General features: G+C 38.1%; 1 protein-coding gene across 4 annotated transcripts in view; it reads right to left on the reverse strand.

Moving 5' to 3' along the window:
• Positions 1-663: 663 nt before the first annotated feature.
• Positions 664-26,962, reverse strand: part of KLHL4 (kelch like family member 4) — a 95,191-nt gene continuing 68,892 nt past the window's right edge. For all 4 annotated transcript variants that reach the window (XM_037408252.1, XM_037408253.1, XM_037408255.1 and 1 more), the window contains 10 exons: positions 22,809-22,985; positions 22,210-22,346; positions 19,179-19,375; positions 15,846-16,058; positions 14,681-14,867; positions 11,445-11,669; positions 9,389-9,551; positions 6,894-7,106; positions 5,027-5,198; positions 664-3,234 (listed from right to left, as the gene is read on the reverse strand). In XM_037408252.1, coding sequence (XP_037264149.1) covers positions 3,175-3,234; positions 5,027-5,198; positions 6,894-7,106; positions 9,389-9,551; positions 11,445-11,669; positions 14,681-14,867; positions 15,846-16,058; positions 19,179-19,375; positions 22,210-22,346; positions 22,809-22,954 — 1,713 coding nt within the window. In that variant the 5' untranslated portion in view covers positions 22,955-22,985 and the 3' untranslated portion in view covers positions 664-3,174. The remainder of the gene's footprint in view (positions 3,235-5,026; positions 5,199-6,893; positions 7,107-9,388; positions 9,552-11,444; positions 11,670-14,680; positions 14,868-15,845; positions 16,059-19,178; positions 19,376-22,209; positions 22,347-22,808; positions 22,986-26,962) is intronic.

Here is a 26,962-nt window from a genome sequence, read left to right on the forward strand (position 1 = left end):
AAGCATTTCATAAAAATTGCAAGCTGAAGGAGGGGACAAAGGCAGGGGAATTCTGTCATCTCTGCAGTTCTAACCTTTGCAAGCCATGCAGCTCTCAAAGGCTGGCCCTGTGTGTTTGCATTACAGTACTCACCCACAGCTGCTGTTCTTCAAAACTCACCTCTTCTGTGCTCAAGCCTTTATTTTCTTTCATTACTGTAGACTTGATTAGGTTTTTAGATATGGCTTTAGATTTTGTAAACCACACAGCTAAGGCCCCACGCCTGCTTTCTCTCACTTGAGGCTGTGTGCCACCTTTTACCCCAAGCAAATTTCAAATTCCGTGCAGAGGCTTTATGAGGAAGACCCTTTGCTACTGGCAGTTTACCAGTGTTTACTCTGATGTGCCTCTTGCACTTACGTTCCACATTGTTTGTATAATTTGTATTTTAGAGTTTTAAAAACGGGCATTCAATATTGGTGCTTTCCAAACAAGTGAAATAAGCAAGGTCATACTGGTTGCAGGAAATGGTGATGCGCTGTTATAGAAGAACATGAGAAAAGTGTGATTTAGAGCCTGAATGATGAGAGTAGTGACCCTCTTCCTCTGATCCACACAGGTCTTTATTTATATAAAAAAAGCATACATGGCTGTTGCACAACCAAAGCAGGGATGGACATGAATAGGGAAAAAATGTCAGTATTTTTATTTATAATGTTTAAAAGTACATATTTGATGCAAAAGATGTTCTATGTAGGTGGTGAGGCAGGCTCCCTATAGGACAGGGGAAGAGAGAGAGAAAATTAGCATCTGCTTCATACTCACAAATGTTTTACCATGCAGATTCACTGCCAAGCCTGGTAGTACACCCCCTTGCATTTGCTTCAGATTATTGATTTGGTGGGAAATAAAAATAACTTCCTCTGATGTGAATTCTCTAACCCATGGTCTCTAAACCATAGCTGGTTTAGGGTTTGTTTCCCACTTGCTTGTATCTTTCTGTTGTTTTGTGATGATAGGGTGGTGTTTGATTTGGTTTGGGTGGTTTGGTTTTGGGGGGGTCCCCTCCACAGAAATGCACACAAAATGAAAACAGTCATGCAATAAAGCTTGTTTCTGGCCCACCAAGCTAGCAAGGGATTTCTGTGTTGGTCTAGAAATTCACAACTAAATGAAGGTAGTTCTTAGCTGATACACTGGTTTTGTTGCATGGTAGCCTCATGTAATGTCCCCAGAAGAAATCATATTAAACTGTACCATGCTCTCAGCCTTCTGAAGGCGATCAGCTCAGGTTTGTCAAAGGCCGGGGGGGAGGGGCAGCACCTTTCGTAGAAAGGGCACCCTGACATGACAGTATTGGTAACTATTTGTGACTCTAAGAAAGAAAAAAAAAATGAACTTCCTCTAAAACCAAGTGCTAGAAGGAAGGTAAATTTTTGTTTATGTGGACCAGATGCAGTAAGGGCTCTAAGACAGGATTTTTTGTTCTTTTAGAGTACAAGAATGGGATTGATACTGCTGTGTTTTCTATTCCTGAAAAAACCACAAAGTTGTTAAAATATAGTCTAAACTTTCTTAGCAGAGAAATTAAAGTTTATTTGAATGTAGCATGCTATATATAAACATAATTGATTTTTAAAGTTAAAAACATTTTTCTTTTATAAATATGCTTATGAGATTTCATCTTTAGAAGCATTCAATAGGATTAATACTATAATTTTTTTTTAAAAATAGCATATTGCTGAATTCTGAAAACACAGTATTCTATGAGGAAAGTTAGTCTATATGTTCAGGGAATTTTCATCTCTGTCCTGAATTTTCTGATACTGACAAAACAACAACATAACAAACACCTAAGCAGATACTCTTCAAATATTGTGCTTTACAGCATGGAATATCTTACATACATTCTTTTTCTAAAATACACTTTCAGCATTTGAAATTATATAAAAGAACCCGAACAAATGAATGCAAAACAAATCAAAACCCTCATTAGAAACTGGCACACAAAAAGAAAATATCATGCATGTGGAATACTTTGTGCTGTTTTCAGGTGATTCTTTTCCCGTTCTTGATTCTTAGCATTCCATTTGTTTCAAATAAAACATAAACGTGCTTATATAAATGGTAAATAACATTACACAGTGGATGTGGGTTTTTTCTTATCATATTTCTACTGTACATGAGAGAAAGCTGGTAATCTTCAGCTGAGGTCAAAGACTGTCATATCAATATGATATAAAAATTTCATTTTGTAAGTTATATTCAAGGAGTGTAATTATATAATTGTTTTAAAATGTATATTATGGTGATTATCGCAAGAATAGTCAAATTACTTGAACGCATACTGACAGATGGTTAGTGGGCAAAGACAAATCCATGAATAAGCTGACACACTGATCAGAATTGAAATATCACCTATCTATGCACTGTGAAAATGATTGCAAATTATATTAGCATTGTGTTTTGACAAAACAGATTTCTTGCTGTTGGCACATACTTAGTAACATAAAGATACCTTAGCCCTACTGTTTCTTAACTTGCACTATTCCATTTAACATACTGCTAAAAGTGGGTATTCTGTCACAGTACTAGTAATACTGGCGGTTGAATAGCAACCACATTCTATGCTTCTTCGATTTGATTGTAAAATTTATTTAGTATTTTATTTTCTGAATATAGAAATGAAGTTACTTCTGCAGAGACTATTCTGTTGCCAGTGATATTTATGGACAAATATTTCCTTTTGTGTAGTTTTCTGTTGAAGGTGTTTCTCTTTTATTTATTTTCATTTGCTTAAAATATAAAAGCTCTTTTTATAAATGTCAGTGTTCCTGCCAACATAGAAAAGAAAAAAGTTTATGAAATCTTATACACCCGTTTATCACTTTACTACTGCATTTTATAAATAACAGATACAATTTTGTAACAAACTGGAACCATTTAAACATATTATTGAATTGTTATGTATTAAGCATAGTAAAATAATTCACTTATGCAAAACTCTCTGATTTTTGTAATGCAGGAAGACACTTTTGTGCTCTAATAGCATAATGGCTTAGAGATAAGTACTCTTTATCACGGAGGGCTGCTAAGATGCGTATAGTCTGTACTGCTTTTGGGAAAGGTTTCTTATCTTCCTGACTCAGTCTTCACGAAACTCCACGCAGTTTAGTTTCACAATATTTATAATCTCAGGGCAACTTCACAACTACAACACATGCTCCAGCTCTCCCAATATTGACAGGAACTTCCTATAAAAAGGAAAAAAAACAAAAGGAAAAGAAAGAGGAAACTTTTAAAGTATATTCCTATGGATAGGACTAGAAGAAGTTATTTGAAGGTTTAAAGGAAAGCAATTTGTTTATTTAAATTAATCTACTGCTAAAAAAGTTAGATTTAATTAGGGCTCTAAAAACAGTTTTGTTTTTTGGGGAAAAGGCTTTAGCAGCCATTGAGAATTGCAGCAGTGCAGGCTGCTGCTGTTACTCCTAAGTTTTGTAAAAAACCTACACATCCCATGTTCCAATCCCACGGACTGTGTAGCTACAAAAGGATCTTGACAGTTTTAAATATTTCCTCTTAGTCTCCGCTGCGGTGGTCATAAACACGAAAACTGGAAAGTGCCTCCAGGAGAGGGCATTGCCGGCAAACACGTCAGCTCTAACAGCAAATGTAGGCACTTCAAGCACAAAATGATCGGTGCAACATGACCCCCTTGGCCGTGCACTGCCTCCAGCCTTTAGGCTGAAAAATTCTGTACAGTTATTTCACAGAAAAGGCAACCAATATTTTATAAAACCTGACTACAGTATTACTGCATCCTAATATATCATTTTTTCACAAAACTGGTGATAATTTTGCGAGACAGTAATTTTTGTTTTGCCCACTACAGTAACACAGGGTGGTGGGGGCTGGACGGAGCCCACCGAGCCCAGCCCGCGGCTGCCCCCGGCCCTCCCAGGGCGCCGCACAGCATGGCCACCGGGCGGGTGGGGACGGCCCCAGCGAAGGAGAACAAAGCTCTTCCTCGTGTCCAGAAGGAGCTTCCCGTGTGGCAGTTTGTGCCCGGTGCCCCTTGTCCTGTCGCTGGGCACCACTGCCGGGAGCCTGGCCCCGTCCCCCTGGCCCCCGCCCTGAAGGCCCCTGGTACCTGTTGGTCAGACCCCCCTCAGCCGCCTCCTCTCCCGGCTGGACAGGCCCAGCTCTCCCAGCCCTCCCTCACCGGGGAGATGCTCCAGCCCCTCATCATCTTCCCAGCCCCGCGCTGGCCCCTCCCAGCAGCTCCCTGGCTCTCCTCAACTGGGGAGCCCAGCACTGGGCCCAGCACCCCAGATGTGCCTCACCAGGGCAGAGCAGGGGGCAGGATCCCCTCCCTCGACCCGCTGGCCACGCTCCTCCCGATGCACCCAGGGTCCCACTGGCCGCCTGGTCACACTGCTGGCCCATGGGCAACTGGCTGCCCACCAGAGCTCCCAGGTCCCTCTCCGCAGAGCTGCCCCCCAGCAGGGCAGCCACAGCCCATACTGGTGCGTGGGGCTGCCCATCCCCCACCCCCCAGGGGCAGGACCCTACACTCACCTTTGTGGAACTTCATGAGGTTCCTCTGCCCAACCCTCCAGCCTGCCCAGGTCTCGCTGAATGGCAGTGCAGCCTCTGAGGTGTCAGCCGCTCCCAGCTCTGTACCATCAGCAAACCTGCCCAGGGTGCTCTCTGTCCCTCATCCAGGTCACTGACAAACTGAACAGGACTGGACCCAGCACAGACCCCTGGGGAGCACCGCAAGCTCCAGGCCTTCAGGTAGTTCACAGCCCTCTGAGCTCTGCCATCCAGCCGGGTCTCAGCCCACCTCACTGCCCACTCACCTAACCCACACTGCCTGGGCTTACCTGCGAGGATGTTGTGGGAGAATGTCAAAAGCCTTGCTGAGGTTAAGGTAAACAACATCCACCACTCTCCCCTCACCCCCTGTCCCATTATTCAGATAGAATTCTTCCTGTCTGCAGGAAAAAATCCTATTATTTGTTAGGCAATTCTTCCTATTACCTCTGTCCACTCGTTATTTTGAGCATCGTAGGACTCCACGGTATCCAGGTACGTATGGCCGTCATAGCCCCCAACAGCATATAATCTGTCCCCCAGAGGACAGATTCCAACAGCATCCCGAGGTACACTCAAGGGGGCCACTGTTGTCCAGGCATCTGTTTTAGGATCATACCTAGGATATTTTACGATCAAAATTAGAAAAATACATTTTAGAAATATATTTCATCTTTGAATTGCTGATATTTGTTTTATTTTCTGTTGTATTGTAGTTCTATTTACACCATGAACTAGTATAGTTACAAGTAATGGGATTAAATATTCAATGTAGCCACTAGAGGGGTCTTCAAGCACATGAAAAATGCCCATATTTTCACTTTTTTATTACAGTCTCTCTATTTCTATCAGATTAAACAACTAATACAGTTTAAAACATAAAATAATGCTGGAGGGAATGATAGCATGGCCACCAATTGACTCAGCAGTTAATTTCAGTATATCCTTCTTTCTCCATTAAGATTTTTTGTTTTCTCTTTTTTGCCAGGACTCATGAGTTCAGAAAATTTCACTGTAGAAGTTAAATATTTCATATAGGTGATGAAAGTTTATAATGCAAAATGTATGGCAGCATTTTACATCAGTGTTGATTTCATTTCGATACGTATTCAGTCAACTTCCAATATAAATTCAAGTGAATTCCAGGGTAGTTCCCACTGTACGCCATCTAACTGAGAACAAAACTTAGCCATTGTTATTCACAACAAGGAGTTGAATACTGGCTCAGTTTCCCTTTCTTGCCCCCAAAGCACACAAGGGTGTCACTATGGGTGCCCAGGGCCCATTGAAGAGCCCGAGTTGCCCCCACTCATCGTGTTCCCCTCTCACCCAGGGCTCAAGTGTTCTCTTCTCCTTCTACACTGTGCCACATGCCACACAGTGGCAAAGCAACATTTGACACACGACACTTTCTGAAAAAGAAATGTCCAGAATTTGCATTTTCTTAAGAACTGTGCTTATCAGTGGAGAATACAGAAATGGGATTAAATAAGGATCAGATAAACAGTATTTTCATTTAAAAAAGGTAATTACTTTGAGAAATGGATATAAAACCAGGATTTCACTGCTTACACTCTGTGCTACCAAAATCATTAGGCCAACGTATTAATGCACTATTTAGTTCTAAAGTGTGAATTCAAGCTAAAGTAGTTTTCTTCAGTGTGCCTTTACTTTTTTTTTTTTATTTTTGCTTGCAAAATCAGACCCATGGCGTATGTTTTAGCCTGACTTCCTATAGCAACATAGTTTCTTACAGAAACAAGTTTAGCCTGACTTCCTATAGCAACATAGTTTCTTACAGAAACAAGGCTCTTTCTATCAGTTTTCTCCATCAGAAAATGCCTGTGTAGTTACTACTCCTGTTTGATATTCTTCTGTGAATTGTTTGGTATTCTTATGTGAATATCCTGTGATATTTCTTATATTTTTAACCTTTTGGCCAATATCAGCCAAATCATTGGAGGAAGAAACAACTGGGAAGTATTTAGTTCCTACCACCTATGACACAAGTAGCCCAAACCTGGGGTTTGGCACTTGAAAAATCAAAAGGCCACATACTGAATTTGTTTTACTTGTCTTTACTTGGCTCCTGGGCAGCTCAAACAGAAGGGAGAGCGGAAGGAGTTTGACTGTGAGGGTTAATTGTTTTGTTATCACAAGAGTATTGGAAATGTATTGGAAAAATATTATTTCAAAAAGTATATGTATTACAAACATACATTCCAATTGTGAAGAGATTTCCCTTGCTGCTATAAATTATTTTGTACTTCCTTCCTGGAAGGTAAAACAAAAAGGGAAGAAAAAAATTCCTTACCTTTCTACACAGTCGGAAAGCCGAGAGCAGTGGTTGGAAGCAGGTGCATCGTGACCTCCCACAGCATATAAAAACCCATTGTACGTTGCAACACCAACACCACCTCTTCTCTTGGACATCGAAGCACATATACTCCACTTGTTTGTGTGCGGATCGAAACATTCCATGGATTTTAAGCAGGAGCTCCCATCTCGACCACCAACAGCATACAGTCTGGGATAATAACCCACAAGCAGACCAACAATTTCAGTGTGTGCCAGTTGATCAGGTCCCTTTCAAACCCTGGCTATTACTTACTGCCATGAAATTGAATTTATTTAGTGCAACTAATTAGAGACCTATGGACTTGTCCAGAGTAAGTCACCTAAAAATATCATTGATTTGTTTTTTGTTGAATTTTGCTTCAGAAGTGCCTGTTTTTCTCCAGTGACTGCAAAAATTTTTAGACCAATCCTGTATAATGTAACTAGAAAATTCTTGACCACTGTTAGAATAATCCTTTTCTGGCTCACTCTTCTGATGTTTGCGAGTGGAAGACAGGAGAGTTCAGTTGTGCAGTTTGTCACTTGACCCATAAAAAGCTTGAGGATTTGATTTGTTTTTTCATGTCATGCCATTAGATACGGACTAGTTGTTTATACAGCTTTCACAGAGAGAGGAAATCATTGTATAGGCAAACAGATCAGTTGGGATTTTTTGTTTTCCATAACATGTGTGGAAACATGGTAGTGTTTCCCACTCTCTAAGGAAAAGAACAAATATACCATTATTGACTAATGTTTTCAATAGACCATTTACTGGTCAAAAAGTGTTTCTCCACAGAAGCTTAAAAGTTTTTTTCTGGTGGAGCTGAATAGAAAAATAATATGGCATGACTTAGGGAAACAGGAAAAGGAGAAGCATTCTGCTTGGATAGACTGTAGTGCTAGCACTGAATGATGGACGTCTGATCTCGGCTTCCCCTGGTATGCCAGAAATTACATCACTAGACTAACAGACATGATTTAAGCCAGGCTGGAGACAGCTTCTATCAGGAGTGATTGAGAACAGAGTCAGGATCAGGCTGGATTTCCTCTCTGACAAAGTGGTTTCCTGCATGTTGCTGTGGAAGGTACCAACAGGAGTTTCTGGTGAAGTTTATGCTGAGAACATTTCCTCTAAGATACAGTGGAGACTTGAACAGGCAGTTCTGCCTCTCTTGGACTTTTGAGTTAACAATTAAAATCATGTCAGTTTTGAATGCAAAACCCCAACCTGTATGTGAAGAGGTTTTGCATTTGCAAATATCTGTTTGCTGACATCCTTGTTTCTGCTTTTTATCTTTCTCTTTCTCTGCAATTTAAGAAGTGAACAAGGAAGCCAGTGATAAAGTTTCAGGATAAATGCAGTTGTCTGCCTGCAACTGTAATATTCCCAGCCCCTACAAACTGTCATTGCTAAGAGCTTTCCACAGATTTAAATAAGAAGCTTGGCTCAAGCCATGCTCTGCAACATAACCTGGGGCCTTTTGCAAGGATTTTGTATTTCCAGCACCAGACTATGTTCCTGAAGAAGGAAAACAGAATTCTGCCAGGCATTCATTTACAAATTGTTCTTCCTCGTGCTGAAATATAACTGCTTTCGAATAGGAATGTACAACAAGGTGTAATGCGCTGTTCACTGCAGGTTACACAGTGGATCAATGTGTGTGCCTGTTCCCATGTTAAAGTGTTTGAGTGGCTTTAGTGTCTTAGGAGGATGTTTAAATAAGTTTTGAAAATCTTATTGGGAAAAACAATGTACAGTGAATGCATGATCTCAGTGTATTTAAGCAATAGATGAAGGGCAGAATAAATCTAGGTAAGATAAGACTTATAGAAGGCTGTTTATTCCATACGCAGAATAAATCTAGGTAAGATAAGACTTATAGAAGGCTGTTTATTCCATATGCAGAATAAATCTAGGTAAGATAAGACTTATAGAAGGAAGGCTATTTATTCCATACCTAATTATTAGACTTGTCTTCCTTTCATTGAACACACCATATACCTTTAGCTTTTTAAAAATTATTCTCGACTGTGAACTTGTATGTTAAAGTTGTAGATGCATGTGGGAGCTGTAAAATGGCAGAGGATTGAGTGTTTCTGTACATGTTCTTTCACATGGTACTTAGACACAGAGATTTTAAAGTTTAAACATAAACTCGGAATATTTTTTTAAAGTAGCTGACCTAATATACCCAGAAGTTATATTCTAGGTAAAATTCTGATATGCATGTAATAACATTTTCAAATTGCTATAACTTAGAAGGGCTGAAATATGTTTAAAGCATGACTGCAAGTTTGAAAACAGTTTACTACACAACAGAGGAAAAGCCTTTCTTATTTTTGTATATTTTTCTTTGTTTTCTTGAGGTGATTAATTACTATAAGATTGAAAAGAAAATTTAAGGAACTATATTTCCAAGGAAGGAAGCAAATGAAAAAAAACAAAGAGAGTTTTTCCTGTTGACTTACTTGCTATTTAATGCTGCAACCCCTACGGTGCTTCTAGGGGTTGACATGCTAGCAACATAATTCCATTGCCGTGCTTGTGGGTCCCATCTTTCTACGGTGTTAAGGTAACTCCATCCATCATGGCCACCAACAGCATACATTGGTCCTTCAAGCATTGCTACTCCTTAAAAGGCAGAATTTGGGACAAATTACAGTATCTAATAATTTCAGTAACCAATATTGTATTAACTTCATACTTTAATTCCCTGTATGCAGAAAAGCCATTTCAGCAGGTATTAAACTATCTAAAAGCTACCTTGTCATCTGGCAGAATAAGCCAAAGATAAAAAAATACTTCATATACAGTCTTCTTCTGAATAAGCATTGTCTTTTGTCAAAAGGTTAGAGGAAAGTTTCTTTAGTTCTGATTTCTTCTTGGAGGACTTTCATCTCTTCCACTTCTGTTGACCTGTTCTGGAGTAAACTTGAGCCCCTAAATGAGAAGCAATGTTGTTCTTTTAAAGAATGGCAAAGGTTGAGCCTGGAAGTGAAAATATTCCCAGACCAACCACATATTCCAAGGCAGCTGAAGTTCTGTAGTCCTGCCAGCGTGGAGCCTGAGCGGGTGGGTAGCTGCCTGTCCTTACTGGCTAAAGCACCATAACATTTCAATGCCTGTAAGGGGAACACCCTTTTGGATAAGAGCTGGGCTTGTATCTGTAGCCCTTGGGGCACAGAGAGTGAACCTGGCTGTCTGCAAAGCTCTGTGTGGCCGTACCCTGTGTCTCTGTCCCCCTCCATAGAGAAGGGCTTTGGTGCTTCCCCTCTGGGGAGCTGCTGCTGCTGCTGTTTGCTTCATTTGTTAGGTAAGGCAAAATGTTTGAATCTGGCTGCTTAAAAGTTTTCTAAATCTGTCTTTTTCAGGCCTAAATATACATGGCCTGATTTTTTCAAAAGCACTAACTCTCCACTAAATCATATGAAGCTAATAGGAGCTGTAAGTGTAAGGCAGCTGTGCAAACCAGGCTGATGCACAGGTAGAAGCCAAACTTTGAGCAATCAGATTTAGCTCTGTGACCTACTTGCTGGGCAAAACTATGCCCCTGCAGTTGGTAATTGTAAAGACTGCAATGAAAATTATTTAATCTGTTTTATCTTCTTTCCCTTTACCACCTACTAGTATTTGCTTTTATAAATTTGACAGGCTAGCTGGTAAAAATGCTACACTATATATACATTCTCCACAAAGCAGTGGAGCAGGTAATATAGGTCACAAAGGTTTGCTGAAAAATTCTGGATCAATCTTTTTCTATTATTCATTAAAATAAGTATATTCTATGTCATTTGAACTTACCAATGATTTCAAGCAATACCTGTTGCTGTAAACTTAAGAGAAGCCAGCTTTTTCGTAAGAACAGTGATATATAAATCATTCAGAAATCATCATATTCCCTTCCTTGCAGTCTCCCCAACTGTAAGCTTATCCTTATCTTTTTTTAGTTCCAGAAATAAATTCTAGATTTCATATTATTCATTCACTGTGAATAATAGAAAGGTTTATTGTGCAGTAATGACCCATAGATACCAAGTCATGGCAGAACTCTGTAAAACTTATAATTACAACATTAACATTAGCGAAGTTGTATTTATTTCCTTACCACAATGGTTTTTTCAGTGTGGGTAGTTCTCTGATCTGATTTTCAGAGGTGCTCGGTACCTATGGGCTTAACTTAAGTCGTAATTTTAAAAAAAGCCAAACTGAAAATAGTTATTGTATCACAAACATATCTCTCGACCATTAAATTGGATAAAGACTAGATAATTTTCACTGTTGCTTATATTTTGAAATGTTCTAAAATTAAAATTAACTCTGGAAGACCAGTGTAAGTTAGGTGAACACTAATACATATCACTGTCATAAAATTATGGCAATAGGCAACTCTGTCTTTGAAAAATATCTACTACAAATATTGCCACGTGTTATCAAATGTTTCAAAAATTATCTCAACTGTAGTTTTGTCAATGAAAACTCATTTGTATGCAATGCAAGCATTTACAAAGAAAGAGCACCTCTTACCTAGGCCATGTCTGTGTGTTGACATAGGAGGCATTATAGTCCAAACTTTGGTGATAGGGTTGAAACATTCAACTATGTTAGAAGTTTTCAGACCATCTCTTCCTCCCACAATATAGAGCTTGTTGTCAATTACTGCAACTCCAAACTGTAATCGTCTACCATTCATAGTACCAATTTGTATCCAACTATTAGTCCTAAGGTCATATTTTTCAATTGTTGTGGTACCTGTAACAACATAATTATGATGAGATGGCCATGAACTGATCAGTACACAGCAGTCGGTAGCTGGTACAACCCAAAACATTATTAAATTGTAAAATTTTGAAATACTGTCTGTGGAGTTTTAACTGTGGCTCCTTGGTAACTTCAACTATGAAACGTGAACCTAGTAGAGAAAGCTTGCATTAACATTAATTGCATGCATATATAATTGTCAAATCTATGAGAATTAACTGGGGGCAAGAAGATGCAGAACTGAATGCCCTCAAAATTTCAATACTGAAAATTTTAGAGATGAATTAAACCTGTTATTTAAATACCATGAGGGTAGGGGTTTTATGGTTTGAGTTTTGGGGTCTTTTTTAATATCCTTATGAATATGGTACCTCACAACGACGTACACTTTAACCATGTTTGTGCTTAAATCATTAGTGATGATCAAAACCAGAAAATGGGTCCAGGTGTCTGTCTTAGGATTTGGGCATGCCTCTTCATGAATAGTTTGGATGTTTTCCTTGTTATGATGAAGACAGGTAGAAGCCTTAGTTGTGTGTGAGTACACATTTGGTTCCCACAGGTAGCTTCCCTGAGCTTCATCTTTGCAGCAGCCTTGCAGTAACTGCTTGTCTGCTGTAATATATAAGCTGTATTTTCAGTTTTTTCAGGTCACTGAAATTCTAGCCATGCTTTTGCTGCAAGTAATCATAAGGCCCTAGATCTGTGCCATTCAAAACTGACACCTTGCCATGCGCTGGCCCCATCGGTCACTCGTCAGCGGTGATTTCTCCGGTGAGAGCTGATTTAGCACAGTGGGGGGATGGCTGAGTAACGGCCAAGGTAGAAGAGGCAATTGCCAGCTGCAGGTACAGAGCACCCTGGAGGTCAGCCTCACTCAGCTGAAGGCAACCAGCTGAGAAAAGGAGCCGAGTTCCTGCCTGTTCCTCCACTGGGATTTGAGAGGAGAGAAGCAGTATTTTGAGAATTACAATAGGCAGTTAGTGGCTAAAGAATGATTTACAGCAGCAAAACCACCATGCGATAAAGCAGAAAAGAAAGGTAGCATCTGGTTTAGAAATCTGTTAGAGATCATGTGGTAGACTTAATGCATTTAGTGAAATATCCTTATATCTTTTCTCTCCTCTAACATGTTTTTCCGGATGCAGAGACTGGGAAAGAAACCAGCAGATCCATCTTCAATAAAAGAAAAAAATTCTTTTTCCCTTCTCCTGTCTTCTTTTATTCTGAGAAACTGCATTTCTTTGACTGTTCTTCCCCTTTTTTTTTTTTAGTCTGTTTGCTCTTCTTTGCTTTGATTCCTTCTCATTTATTCTATGCTAATACGCGACTGCCCCAAAGTTCTCAGCTTCAAAAGAAGTATCTCGCACACTAACTGAAAAACAGGGAAAATACATTAAGGTATACAGCGTGTTCATATATACCCTGTAGGCTGCAATTTTTACAGAGGCTGGAAGGTAGGTTTTTAAAGTTAATGTGGCTTGGGCACATTCACATTTTTCGAAATACCAGCCCAAAAGTAGCTCTTTGATCTTCTTTTGATCACTTGAAGTTGAGATTTGACTTCGTATACCACCTGAGATAAGCACAAAGCCAAACCTGGTGTTCCCTGCCAGTTTTCTTTATCACAGAAAGTGCATTATTGCCAGAGGTGTAAGTTACTCCCTTCTCAGAGCTGTTCTTCCAGTGCATCCCAGGCTCTTAGGTGGTGTTTCCTTTATTTTACAATCCAGCGCAGGCTCAAAGTATGAGTCAGAGCTGTAGAGGACAGCAGGGAGGAGAGGAAGTGCTGTTCTTCTTAACCATCAAAAGGCGAAAGTTCAAACAATTGGCTTCATTCCAAGGTGATCAGTAAAGGGGGCACCAATGGGAAGAGCAGCTGTTGACTGAAACAGCCCTTTGTGCGTAACCTTTACTGAGAAAAACCCATCAGAAAATCTTATTCTTAGTTCAGTCGAAGTTAGCTTAATGATTACCTTGAATTCTTGGTTGTTTTATATAATTCATAGTATTGCTAATTAAACTCTGCTAATTGATACAGTTTAACTTTATTTTGCTAAATTGTCCTAGGAATGCATGTTCTCATGTTGTGATGGCGATGAATGTGTATTTTGCACTTGATTTGATTGCATAGAGATAGTAAAGGTAGCATTGCACGAGCTCTCATATAGGAAAAAACAGTCATCAGCAACTTTTTGCAAACCATGTAATGGATTAGCTTCTTTGTGATTCTATTAAAAGTGAAGTCACACAGCTAAAAGTAATACTGTTCAGCAAGTCGCTAGACTTTAAACTAATTATAATTCTTTGGCTCCAAGCTGTGGGTTTGAAGTTAACATTCCTGTAGAAAATGATTCAATATACTGCCTACTAAATATAATACTGTAATGTGTAAAGCTGTAAGCTGATTGCAGTTGTGAAAATCAAATAATAAAAACTGGAATACATTTAAAACATTTAACTTTCAGCCACAAATCTGAGAAATCCCTGTGTATGAACTCCTGAAAAAAAAGCTGCACGTACTGTAGCACTTGTGAAAAAGTACAAATCTTCCCATCTGAAATTTTACAGTAAGGATTGATAAGCTTTAGCTAAGAACTCTCTATAGTTCAGTAATGCCTTTTGGTTTTATTTTCCTCCTCTTTAAAAATTTTTCCAGCCTTCTAACTTTGTCAAAAAAGAGCACAGGGTTCTAAAACAGCATTAAAAGAATCGTCAAACTGCATGCACAACTACCGACAAAACTTTTTTTAAAATCACCATCTGAATCAAACTTCTTCAGTCTGCACTTCAAGATACATGCATATCATTTACAAACATATGCTTCTTGTAAGAAGAAAGAACATCTAACACATGGGATTGTGTTCTGTGGGGCTTTCCCCCCCACCTTTTTCACCCTGAATCACTGTTTTCCTAACAGAAAACTTTAAATAATTTTCAGATATTCTCTCAGTGTATGTGATACAATTGATTAATACAATTAAATTAATTTCTGAACTTACCTTTAGTGGCATCCATACCTCCTACAGCATAAAGTGCACCCACTGTAGATTTTCTGGGCTTAGTTCGAGGACTCTGCATCATGGACCGTCTTTCTGGTAGAAGATGGTACTTCATAGCCTCCATAAGAAGTTTCTGACACTCCAGGTCGTCTGCAAACATTGGACTATTTTCTAGGTCGGCTAGTAACTAAGAAACAAAAAGTGAGAATCTTTTTTATATAGAAATAATTAAAATTCTATGTACTTTAGTAATTAAAGTATTTGTAGCTACAAATACTCATTTTCAGTTCACCGCTCACTCAAGCTTTGCTGGAAACTCTGCCTTAATGCAAGCAAAACAATATAAAGGTAGGCAAAAAAGTCTTTAAGTATGATGTCTTTGCTTTATTTTTTCAAAAACTTTCTTTTAACCTTCAGAAAAGGTTAAAATTGCAAATGTAGTACTGCACCTTCTGAATGCATATTATTTTGATACCTAATCCAAAGTTGAATATTTGCAGCTTCAGTCATGGAGTTCCATAAAGTAGCTGTAGTGTCCTGACAGTCGTGATTTTCCCATAAGCTTTTCTGATAAGATATATAGATTCTTCTATGACACAGATACAATAGTGTCAGCTTACTGTAAAACAGTTACGCCCATCTCTGATGCTTATTCGATGAAGTGCCTCAGTCTTAAAGGACAAGTAATGTCACCGCTCAGAATAGTCAGCAATAGTCTAGACCTTTTAATTTTTGTCTATACTTTATGGCAATAAAGAAATAAGTATTGTGCTTTATCTGTCCTGCAGTTTGATAAATCTAAACGTCTTTGCACGGTATCTTAAGCTGCTGTGTTATTAGAGGAAAACTACTACTGTTGCCGACCCACACAGGAGCACTGTACTTTTGTAATACCATTAGACTGGTATTTTTGTACAGGTAATTCTGAGTCTAGTAATTACACAGGCATTGTGGGTTGTTGGGGTTTTTTTTCATCTGTTGACAAATAATAAGCATATCTACTGTACAGATTAAAAAAAAAAAAAAGGCAAAAAATGCACCAAAAAACCCCAGCCAAAACCAGAACCTTTCCACAGAATTGTTTTCTCTGTCTAAGCAATGCCTGAGGTGGAGGCAAGCCTTTCAGCTGGTAGTTAAGCTCCCTCTTCGCCCTTCACATCCATACCTGAGGTGGAAGCAGAGGCAGTCTAATATAAGAAAGAAGCATTCCTAGGTCTCGTTGCCGATTTTGCAAATCATGCCTCACCCACATCATTAACGCCTGGAATATGGCTTCTTCATCTGGAACATTGATGTCATCGCTAGACAAGAGCTTTGCAATTTCATTGGCAGGGAGTAAAAGAAATTCCTGGTTTTTAATTACTTCTGTGAAGTGTTCCTAAGAAGAAAATAAAATAAAATATATATATATTTATCAATGCACTGGTCATTTTCACACCTTGAAATAACATTTTCTTAGATCATGTAGGCTTTGCATAAATTTCATTCCTGTTCTGTTCTACAATATAGGGAAATGCAAAATATATTTTAATTATCAATGAATCTCCTTCTACCATTTAAGGCACATTTTGGCTGCTTTTTGCTGTCTTACTCTTGCAGATCTGAAGAATAATGCTCATCTTCACACCACCGTGCCTACAGACATGTTTGTCAGGCTTCTTGTCGGTATGTCCTGTCTTAGGGATTTCTCACTGACAGTTTTGTCCATCATTGTGATCTTAACACTGCAGCTTAATAGAAACACAGTTTGAAGATATGAATGTTAAGAATGCCAAGCAGGCATTCAGTAATCTGTGTAAGTTCTGTTACAATCAGATTCAAAAGTTTTAAGCAAATTACATTGAAACCTTCTGATCCTTTTACAATGAGCTGTGCCGGGTGTTGGCTATATGTCTCCACTCTTAGTAGCAGGTAATAGAGCGAGGGAAATGAAACACACTTTTCTAAAAGTACTTGTCAAGCAGTAGAAAATTGGATGAGTCCCAATAAAGGGGTCTCAGTCTCTAAGCTATTGCTATGATAAAACTCACCAGCTCCAGAAATGTCCACGAAAATTAAATCCCTAGAATCTTTCAAAGAACTATTTTTCATAAAAATAATACATTGTACAGTCAAGTTATAACAATACTAGAATTTATATTAAAATATATTAAGTATGCTTGCTTGTGCTAAATCCAAAGGAAAAAAGAAATGTTAGGAGAGATGGGGGGGTTATGTTACTTGCAAAGAGATGCGTGTAGGAATTAATGTTTGCATTTGAAATACTCATTTCCTTTTATTTATCTGGAAGTAATACATCTTATTTGGGAACAAGATTGAAATAAGGCAGGTGAAGAAATTTTATTAACTGATATTTATATTATTTGTTTTCAGTAGTGTCTTAGATTTCTGTAGGTCCTTTCAAGAGTGCCAAGGATGTAAATATAGAAGTATCAGTGATTAAAGGAGATGTTAACTTTGCTTTGTTACGCATATCCTGCTTTAATATTTTGTGGCATTCAGAGAATAGGGACAGGAAGGCCAGTCCACATTTAGTTACAAATATAGCACAAAATGTTTATCAGAATGAGCTCTATCTGCACAGCAAGACACCAGGCAGGAAACTGTTAATACTTTGCATCAATGGCCAAAGTAATTGAAGGGAAAGGTCTCCATTGTGCTTGTTTTTATTGAATGGATGTGGTGTTTATAGCTGATTGTCTTCTAAAAATATTTTTATACTACTAGTTCATGTGCATGGTCTCTACATTTACAGTACAGATTTATAGTCTTTCCCCTAATGTACACATTTACAAGTGGTTGAGGTTGGCATGCAAGAAAACTGAATGGAGTTTTTATCCTCTTCTACAACACTTGTGTGTGTGTGCATTGTTATAATCTTTTATTCTCCAAAGTTTTTTAATGTTACTTCAAGGGTTTAAAAAAAATTCTTTAAGATTTTTTAAGAGGTGCAGATTTCCTCTTCTGTCTCTAAATTGTCAGCAGCTGCAAACTTGGTGGGTGGGTTTATGACATGCAAGGTCCCCTTGCATTCTGGATCTGTGTTGCACGCAAGATACAGGAGGTGGTTCTATAGAGGTGGAAACGCTGCCGGCTGTTTCAGGAAGAAATAGTGTAAAATCTATATGCACAGTACTGCTGGGTCTCATAGATTCACCTTACTTCACATTAGACAGCTTTTGTAAAGGCCCAACTGTCATTTCTGTAACACACTGTTCTAAAAAATAGTAAAGGTCTAACTCCTGGGGAAAACTGGAGGTTTTCCTGGTTAAAATACCTAAACAAAAAAAGCTCTCTTCTCACCTGACATCATAAAATCATATATCTCACCATACGATTTTATTTCAGTTTTGCGGAAGTTTGGACCATAAATTTTAAAGCTGATGCCCCTGTGCTGGGGCTGGTGGGAGAAATGAGGCAGGAGCAAAGGGGGGAGGTTCCTGGTTTTGGCTGAGTATAAAAAGCTGTGGAGCAGGAAGGACAGCACTATCATACAGAGGCTGAGCGACCTTCTACCTTAAATGCCCTTTTCCAAACTTGAAAATATAAAAAGACTCTAGATCGCTGCTAAGCGAACCATTCATTGGTACGACAGGAAGGAGCACCACCAGTGCGTTCAATCTGCACATGCCACTATCATTTATTTCAGCATGTGGAAGTGTGCAGTCTCTTGCTGGAATGCTTTCAGCATTATGAAGCCTCTAAACTCGTTTCGACATACTACACTAATATTTCAAGCATAAAGCTGCCATGTGTCTCCTAACAAGTAGTTCTTTTTATATCTGTTTAGCTGTAGCAGTTGCTATTCTTTTTGAGTTTAAAGTTGCTATAGCACATCTTGTTGCCCTGAATATTTATCCCTTGATTTAGTTTCACAGCAAGCTATCTTGCCTCTCTGTTTCCCACACTCTGAATATTCATTTCTTGCTTTGAGCCAGAGGAGGATTATGCTTCTGTCAGGGATGTGCTTCTTTTCAGCATTCCAAACCTTTCCCATAAATTCTTTGTTTGGGGTCCTTTTATGTGTGTCTCACCTTAAAATCAGCTTTAGAATTTTCTTTGTGTTGAATCAAAAGCCTAAGAATGGGCGATTGGTGTTTGCATCTTGACATTAGCCATGTTAAGGCCCTATTACATTTTCTGGAAGAAATACATACCCACCATACTGCAAATTTAAGTTCAGTAAGTATGTCCTTCTAAAAGGCAAAACTCAGAAGGGGGAAAAACAGAACTGATTTATTTATTTATTTTCCCCCAAGAGTGCTTTTCTCTCCTTCCAATGCTTCTGTAACAGTCACAGTTCTTAAATTTCCCTTTGGAGACAGAGCTGGGCAGAGATGTCTCTGCATCAGGGACTCGACAGAATTGACCCCGCCAGCACGGGAAGAGCAGCACCACCACAGCAGCCCCGAGTCCCAAAGGCCGTGTGTTTTCCAGGAGAGTGTTCACACTTGCTGTTAGCATTGTCACTGTAAGGCAGTTAGATTGTTCCTCTTACCATAGTGTACATGTGTGCCACCTTCAGGAGCTCCGTGCAGCCCTGAGCATCTCCGAAAGAGCGAATCCCCAGGCAGTTGGATGGGTGGAGCTGCTTCATGAGAAAGTTGCAGCATACCTCAATAACCTGCGAGAGCTGGAGAAGACAAGCTGCAGCTAGCAAACTTTCTATAGTGTCTTCCTTTAACTCTAGAATACCTGTGCAGTTTGCATATAGCGGGGGGGAAAAAAAAAAAGTTTAGGTTTCAGTCATTTTCTTTATATTATTACTTTAAAGCTTCCCACTCCTCAGTTTTTCTCCTCCTCTGTAAAATTTTGAAAAGAAGTGTTCTGTAATGCACAAATTCATTTTCCTTTCTTGCTGAAGGACCCTTTAAACATATATTTTAACAAACTTAAAGGATTTGGTGGATTTTGAATGCAGTGCTTGCGACATTTTTATTGGAGTTCTAATAGTATTAGGTCTGATTTTGCATGAAAAAAAGTAAAATAAAACAAGTGTGATCGGAGAAAAGCCTGTCCTAAAATTCATATATCAATTAATAAAAATATATATCGTAAGTTTATATTACCCACAAGAACTTCAGTATCAAAAGAGAGGAAATGCCAGCAGTGTGTGCAGGAAACCCGATTTCTTCCATTACCGAGTGTTCATAGATAGACTGAAAGGTGTTAATTTAATAAGATCTTCCATTCTTGTCATCTCGCCAGTGGATGGCTCAATTCCCTAGCTGATATGCAGCACTAAGATCCTATTCTGAAAAAGGAACTGTGGGGGTTTTTTATGGCTGCATTTTCCATTTATCATTACAACCACCAGCCGCCTCAGAAACATTAATTTCTTTTCCAGCCTCTTCTGTGAAAGGGTGATACACACCGTCTCCATTTAACACATGGAGAAGGGCGGTATTGAGAGATTACAGTCAAAATTATCATCGGAGTAGAACTGTAGAGGTTTCTTGTCCAAAGTTCACTTCTGATTTATTGCAGCAGAATATGTAAACAATTCTGAAAATTATAGCTCTTATCTCTGAAAGTCACATTTATATTTCATTACCTAGGAAAAAAAGTAGCACTTAGTTTAGAGGCTTAGTTATTATCACATGAAAACCTGTGACAGAGGCAGTGGGAAAATTCTGTTTTCTATAGCAGTCTCCAGCAATCTTACCGTAGCACAATCCCATCTCTTCCTGATGTGCCTTGCTTTGTATCTTAAATAATACTTTCCAGCTTCTGCAAAAAATGTGGAAGGGCTGGCAGGGTGCAGAATAGGGCAATGTTTGGGTTTGGTTCTTACTATACAACTCAGAATAGTTACTGAATGTATATAGCAAAATTGGTACATGCTCCTGCAAATACAGATTGCAATATAATGGCTCAAAGCAAAGAGGGAATCCTGATTTCACAAGCAAACTTATACTATTTCATAGTTTGGCGTTTGCTTTAGTACTGCTGTATATGTTCTTTCATATGGCTTTGCACTAAGTAAACTGAGATGAAATTTAATCAAGAGGGATGATTTTGAGATGTATGTGGATAATAAGTAGCCCACCACCCAGCTCCTTTGCACTTGTACTAATCTATTTCCTCAGGGAATATATTCTATTTCAGTGTCCCAATATCACTGCATTGTAGATGTTCTGCAGCATTCCCTCTCACCCCCTGTATTTATCTCCTTATTTGTACCTCCAAACAGGTTTTATTTTGTGTATAGAAACTTATGCTTCCAATTTGGGTTGCAGATTACTTAGCCTTCTTGAGAATTCTCTATGTGACAGTCCAGATATAAGAAGTCCCTGACCTAGCATGTCAAGAAGTCTCCTATTTTTAAAATTTATGCTAATGCTAATATGGCAAATATAATAGGGTCTTTGCTTTACTTTAATCTTTTTAAAAAACCCCAGTCTTTTAATGCCTTTTAAAGTACTATAAGAACAGCAATAAAGGCCTCTGATACATCTTCCATCCTCCCCGTGTCAGCATCATTCAAAGGCAAACAAGCAATGTCCTGGGTGGGACAGCAGATGACAAGGATCTAGTGAATGTTCTTGCTAAGAGCAGTTAGCTGAGGGGATGGATTATTTACCAATAAATGTTCATAAATTCAGAAAGCTGGTTTTCTGGTCAGTTAAGTGTTGTTACTTCCTGGGAGAGTAATCTTCTCCTTTGGAGATTTGGACCTTTTTGGTCCATTTGGCTTGGTAGGGGAGAAAGTGTTTCGCAGGCTTGTCAGATGCCTGAACGTGCAGACTTCTGCAATGTGCATAACTTTGAATGTTTCTAATTGTAATAGAGACTAATACCCTGGTCACGTTCTACAGCATTTTCCCCTGCTCACTAGAGTGCAGATGAAAGGGATTTCACAGTGCTCTGACTTGGTCTTTTTGGCTCTTTGGTTCAACCATTCCAGATTCAGCCATACAGGGGTAAATATTGAAAACAGGAGAAAACAGACTGGGAAAAAGCTACATATTCTGGTATTAAGGTAAAATATTTAATTTCATTAAGATAAAATCTAATTGTTCAAGAGAACATTAGTACACCTTTTTCAGAATGTGGTGGCACTTTCTCATAGTAAAAGTTGTTCTGCTTGTGGGTGTGATCATATTCCTGTTTTCCTGTGATTATTCCTACTCAAGAGCCTTGAGTGAGCCAAGTTAGTGCCACCCTGGCAGACCATTGCTGTAGCTGCCCGTGGCAGGAAGGTTCATCGGATACTCTTGGGTGTCACTGCATAAGGTGGGCAACAGGCATAATATGTTCTCTTTTTAAAATTCCTGAAATAATTTGTATCTAGAGACAGGTGTCCAGTATTAATGTATATGTTAACTTTTCTGCATATCTTCTAGAATAAATTATATAAAACAATTATATTTTTTCATCCTCTCTAGAGAAAGGTTTACGTTACATATGCATGATTTATGCAGGTATTCATGTATTAGCATGAAAAGGAAGAAGTGACACTTATGTATGCATTGAATAAACTTTATCTGCCCTTACAACAACGCTGTGGGTAATGGAGGAAGAATTACCTGTGTAGGCATAGCGCACCAAAGCCTTCAGCGCATCAGGGTCTACTCCCTCCATCTTGATCTCCTCTTGCTTTGCTTCACGTACATCATTAGTAAACATTGCAGCAAAATAATCAGACACTGCACTGAGAACCAACCTTAAAATAAAAAGTATTTTAGGAGGACTGCAAATTACTTCATATCTCAATAGCAAGCATCAAATTCAGTATTATTATATCATAAATTCTGTGTGCAATGGAAACATTATCTTTAGCATAGGACTCAAATCTTACAGCAGTAGTGTGCAATAAAGTTAAAAGGGTAATTAGTAATCTAATTTTCTCCCATAGTGCTTGTTTGGGCAGATTTTCTTCACTGATCTCACAATAGTTTGACAGCAGCAAGAAGGGAAGACGGACATTATTAAAGGTTCAGGTTTGAATTTCATTCTATTTGAAATAATGAATATGAAACAGTGTTCACATAATTTTATTCTGTTGTTGGTTGATGTCCTAATTATAGTAACCATTCATTCATAAATAAACAGGATAGGCATAACTTGGCCTAGCATTTGGAAATTTCAGGCTTTGAAGCCATGTAAACAATATTGGGCAATGTACCTGTGAGCTGGGATCTTTTGGTCTCCAACAATAAGAAGAACATCACACAGCTGCTTCTGTTGCAGATAATTTTCCATTTTGCGGAAAGTTTGCTCTGCGTGGTTTGTAGACTGGAAATACTCATCGGAGGAGCCATTGGTGTTCATGCCAAGCAGCGAGCTGCTGGTCGTTGACAGCCTGCAAGGGAAACAGGCAGCACACTGAGTGTGGCATTATAAATGCAGGTTACATTCTTCATACAATTTTTCATTAAATGGCAGTACAGAAATATCTAAAATTAACAAGCGCTCATAATCTTGTCTTACTCTGACACCATCTTCCATATTTTCCGTTTGGTATCTGCAGGTTTTCATTTTTAAGGCTGACATCAATGGCAGTTTACTGCAGTTACCTGTAGTTGGTGGTGCTACTGAGTTTTCTGCTTCCTATCAGTTTTGTGTTAAAGATGCACTGTTTGCACAGTGTCGGTGCAATGAATGCAGCCTCTTGATCATTCACCGATAAAAAACATAAAAAAACCCCCTCTTTTCCTGGGATACTAATATCTAAAATATCTTGTGGTATGAAATTTTGGATAATACATGTCTTTAGGTCTTATTTCTGTTTCTCTTCATACTTTGTACATTAAATTACATTACTAAATAGGAATTAATCAGAAGACAACTTGACAAGGACCATATAATTCTAGACAAATTACCAAACTAGAAGGTGATGAAATCAGTACATTATATAGCCTTTAGGATCTGAATGCAAATAATAAAGACAAACTAATTTCTCTGCCTTTTCATGGAAATGTACATTATAAATATATTCCTCCCACTCCAAAATTCTGTTAGCTGTCCCACTTACAAACACCCATGCTGTTTTTTTAAGACATCATTTCTTACTGCCTTTTGATATAGATTATTTTGCAGATCAAAACACCTTTTTGATATTTTCTTAGAAAATTATTTGGGTTTATATTCATATGGTTTTTAGTAAAATAGTAATGTATTTGTTGATATACATGAGTATGATGTCTTGAAAATGCTTCAATCTTCAGCATTATTTTAGTGAAAGGTTTTTTTATAAAAATGTTTCCTCAGTTTAATATCAGGTATCACTAAAAGGTAAAGCATCTTAAATTTCCAAGCCCAGCTAGGAAATAATGGCAGCTACTTGACTTAATCTACTGGTTGTCTTTGATATAGTTAATGCATATTCATAAATGACTAGGAGAGATAAAATCTCATTGAAATTAACATATTACATTTAGCAGAATGTGGGATTACATTCACAACTGAACATCAGTTCAGAAAATATAGAAATAAAAATGGGTAAATCAGGTTGAATGAGCAATATTATCAGAAAAAAGTGATAAATTAGATCTTACATTTTCAAAGATCATACCTCATTAAACAGTTAATCAGAATTCAAGGGAAACAAGTAGAAATCAAATTATAACATAATGTTGAATTGGGACACAGTAGTGTTTTCTGTGTTCTGCAATACGGTACGTCAGCACTTTTCAGAATGGCACAGAACAAAATCATGGTGGGTATAGCTAGCATGTGCCGGGGCTTTTCCAGACATATCTCTTTTTTCTGTCTGAAAATCTATCAAGACGAAGTTTTCTGTATTTCTGTGCTTCATGTATAGACATCCTACAGCCCGTTTGGAATATGGCATCTTTGGGGCACTGGTATGTCAGGAACCTTTAGATCCCCAGTGTATTTGATGCCTTTCCCATGCTCCAGAGTTCCATGTACTCCTTCAGGCCTGGCCCCACCAGGCTCACAGGGTATGGACAATCACTCACAGTCTGAAGAGACACGTTATTTCTGGTATAGGTGTGGTACAGCAGCCCGGAGGTGTATGTATATGTCTCCGGAGAAACAGCAGACCTGGTGCCTCTGAAATCCCCAGGCGCGCTGCGCGTGAGCATAGTGCACACATACTGGTGCACACATGTTTCTGTCTGGGCAAATTGCAAACACATTAAGACATACCAAATCAGTGCAATAAAGTCTTTAGCTTTCTTCTGAAGCTCTTTGTTACAATTTCAAATGCATATTCTTTTCTTTTTTAAAAAAAGAAAAAGGGGCAAATCAAGTTCACCTATAATGTGTATCCTTTGTAGTTTACAGCTTACAAAACTTAATTTGTCTCAGTGAGTTTAATGACTATACTTTTTCATTTGTTTTCCTTCAATGCTTCATTGAAAATGAAGAAACTGCAAAATTGGATTATATGCTCATTAGTTTTGCATCAGCTACTTGATGCCAAATTCATACTCTTTAACGTTCAAGTTTTGCTATTTACCTCTTAAGCTTTCTTTAATGTTTTCCAGTAAAGTATTTTTTCAAAAATATCTTTTTTCAGATTCATTATATCCACTCCAAGTATTGTACTGGAGTATGCATTACATTGCACTTATCTTTGAAGCTTGCAGAAATCATCTAAAATAATACTCAACCATCCCTATTGCAAACACACAGAACTAGTTTCTTGAAATAAATAATTTTCCATAGGGTATTTATGCGTAGAGCAATCATTTTTAAGCTGCAAATATTTACAAAGGGACTTAAAGTCTAATAATTTCCTTCAGTCCTTGGTAATTTTTTCACATTTTCTAGAATGACCTTTAACTGCAGCAGAAATACCACTAACATAATTAAATCTTTCAAAGACAAAGGTCTTTAGAGACTGAAAAATACTGGAAGCAAAAAATAAGTGCTCCATTAAATTTGTTGATATTATAATTGTTGGTTTATCTTCAGCAGCTGATTCAACATGGTAGCTATAGTATATTATGGAAGGGAAAATTAAATTTAAAGAAAAATATTTATGTGTTTTCCTTACTGTACAACTGTCGCTGCAGAGAACTGAAATACTGACCTTCAGAATATAGTACTGGGGATTAGTGAACTAAAGACAGAAATTTAAGTATCTTAAAGAAAGAAGTCAAGAAAAATATCCTTGAGTCTGATGCCTTTTTGTTGAATTATAGTAGGGGATGCTATGTACTGTGGTGCAAAGATGGGCATGCTAGCTGCAAATGTGCTAGTGTGGCTCTGTCTACCTGTCATATCATATTCTATGTGGGGTGGGTTAATGTGTTGAGAACAACACATTAAGAAAACTCAAGGTTCACGTGAACCTACCCAGAGAGGAAGCATGTAGAAGACAGAGAAATACTTCTTTTCTATATGTGTACAGGTTTGAACAAGCAAAATCTGAATATTGAGAAAAAAAAAAAAAAGTTTCCAGAGGTGCATTAGCCTTGTGGTGACTAAGGAATTATATTCCCACTCAGTCAGGAGGTAAAATTATCAATGAAGAATTATAATCCCAATTGCTTAATGTCATCTTTGCTTTAGTGCTCACTAGGATGCTGAGTTGTCTTAACAACTTTAGCATCAGTAATAATGGTTTAATAACATGGCTTAACCTAGAGAGGGCAGAGATAAATCTATATTTAAATGATTCCAAAGTAGCTGAGTTCTATGAATTTCATTTTAGGTAGAAAGCCAGGAGAAATAATTTCAGCGTTCTCCTGTAAGGACAGTGAAAATATGGTACCTTTTTTTAAAAGAAGAAACATGAAATTTTGAAAAAGGAAATATAAACTGAAAAGTTGAAGAAGTAATCAGAAAGCATTAAGCATCTAGACAATAACAAGGAGATAAATATCAGCCAGCACGGCTGTTCAGAACAAATCATGTCATAACAATTTTTATTTTTTTTTTAACAAGGTAACAAAGCTTACTGGGAGAAAAGCATTAGTTGTCAGAAGTCATCTTGACTTTTGGATGACTTCTGACACTATTTCACATGACATTTTCAAAATCAAGCTAGGTTGGCATGTTTTAAGTGTAATAAGTATAAAAGATATGAATAACTTGAATAGCTACGCTTGAAATTTATCAGAGATTCACCTTCAAAGGCACACGACATTTGGAATATTCCAGGCAAATTCTGCTTCTGATGCAGCTCCATATTTTTATTACAGACAAGCATATGATAAAAACAGGGCTTAAATATTACATCTATATATGATAGCAAGTCACAAACTTTTGGGGAACAGGATTTAAATTCAGAGACCCATCTCTGTCCTTGTCTTTATTGAACTTCAGGCAAAGACCTGTTAACACATGCGTGTGAGTTGTTACTCG

The sequence above is a fragment of the Falco rusticolus genome, chromosome 14 (genome assembly GCF_015220075.1).
Source record: "Falco rusticolus isolate bFalRus1 chromosome 14, bFalRus1.pri, whole genome shotgun sequence".
Taxonomy (NCBI): Eukaryota; Metazoa; Chordata; class Aves; order Falconiformes; family Falconidae; genus Falco; species Falco rusticolus.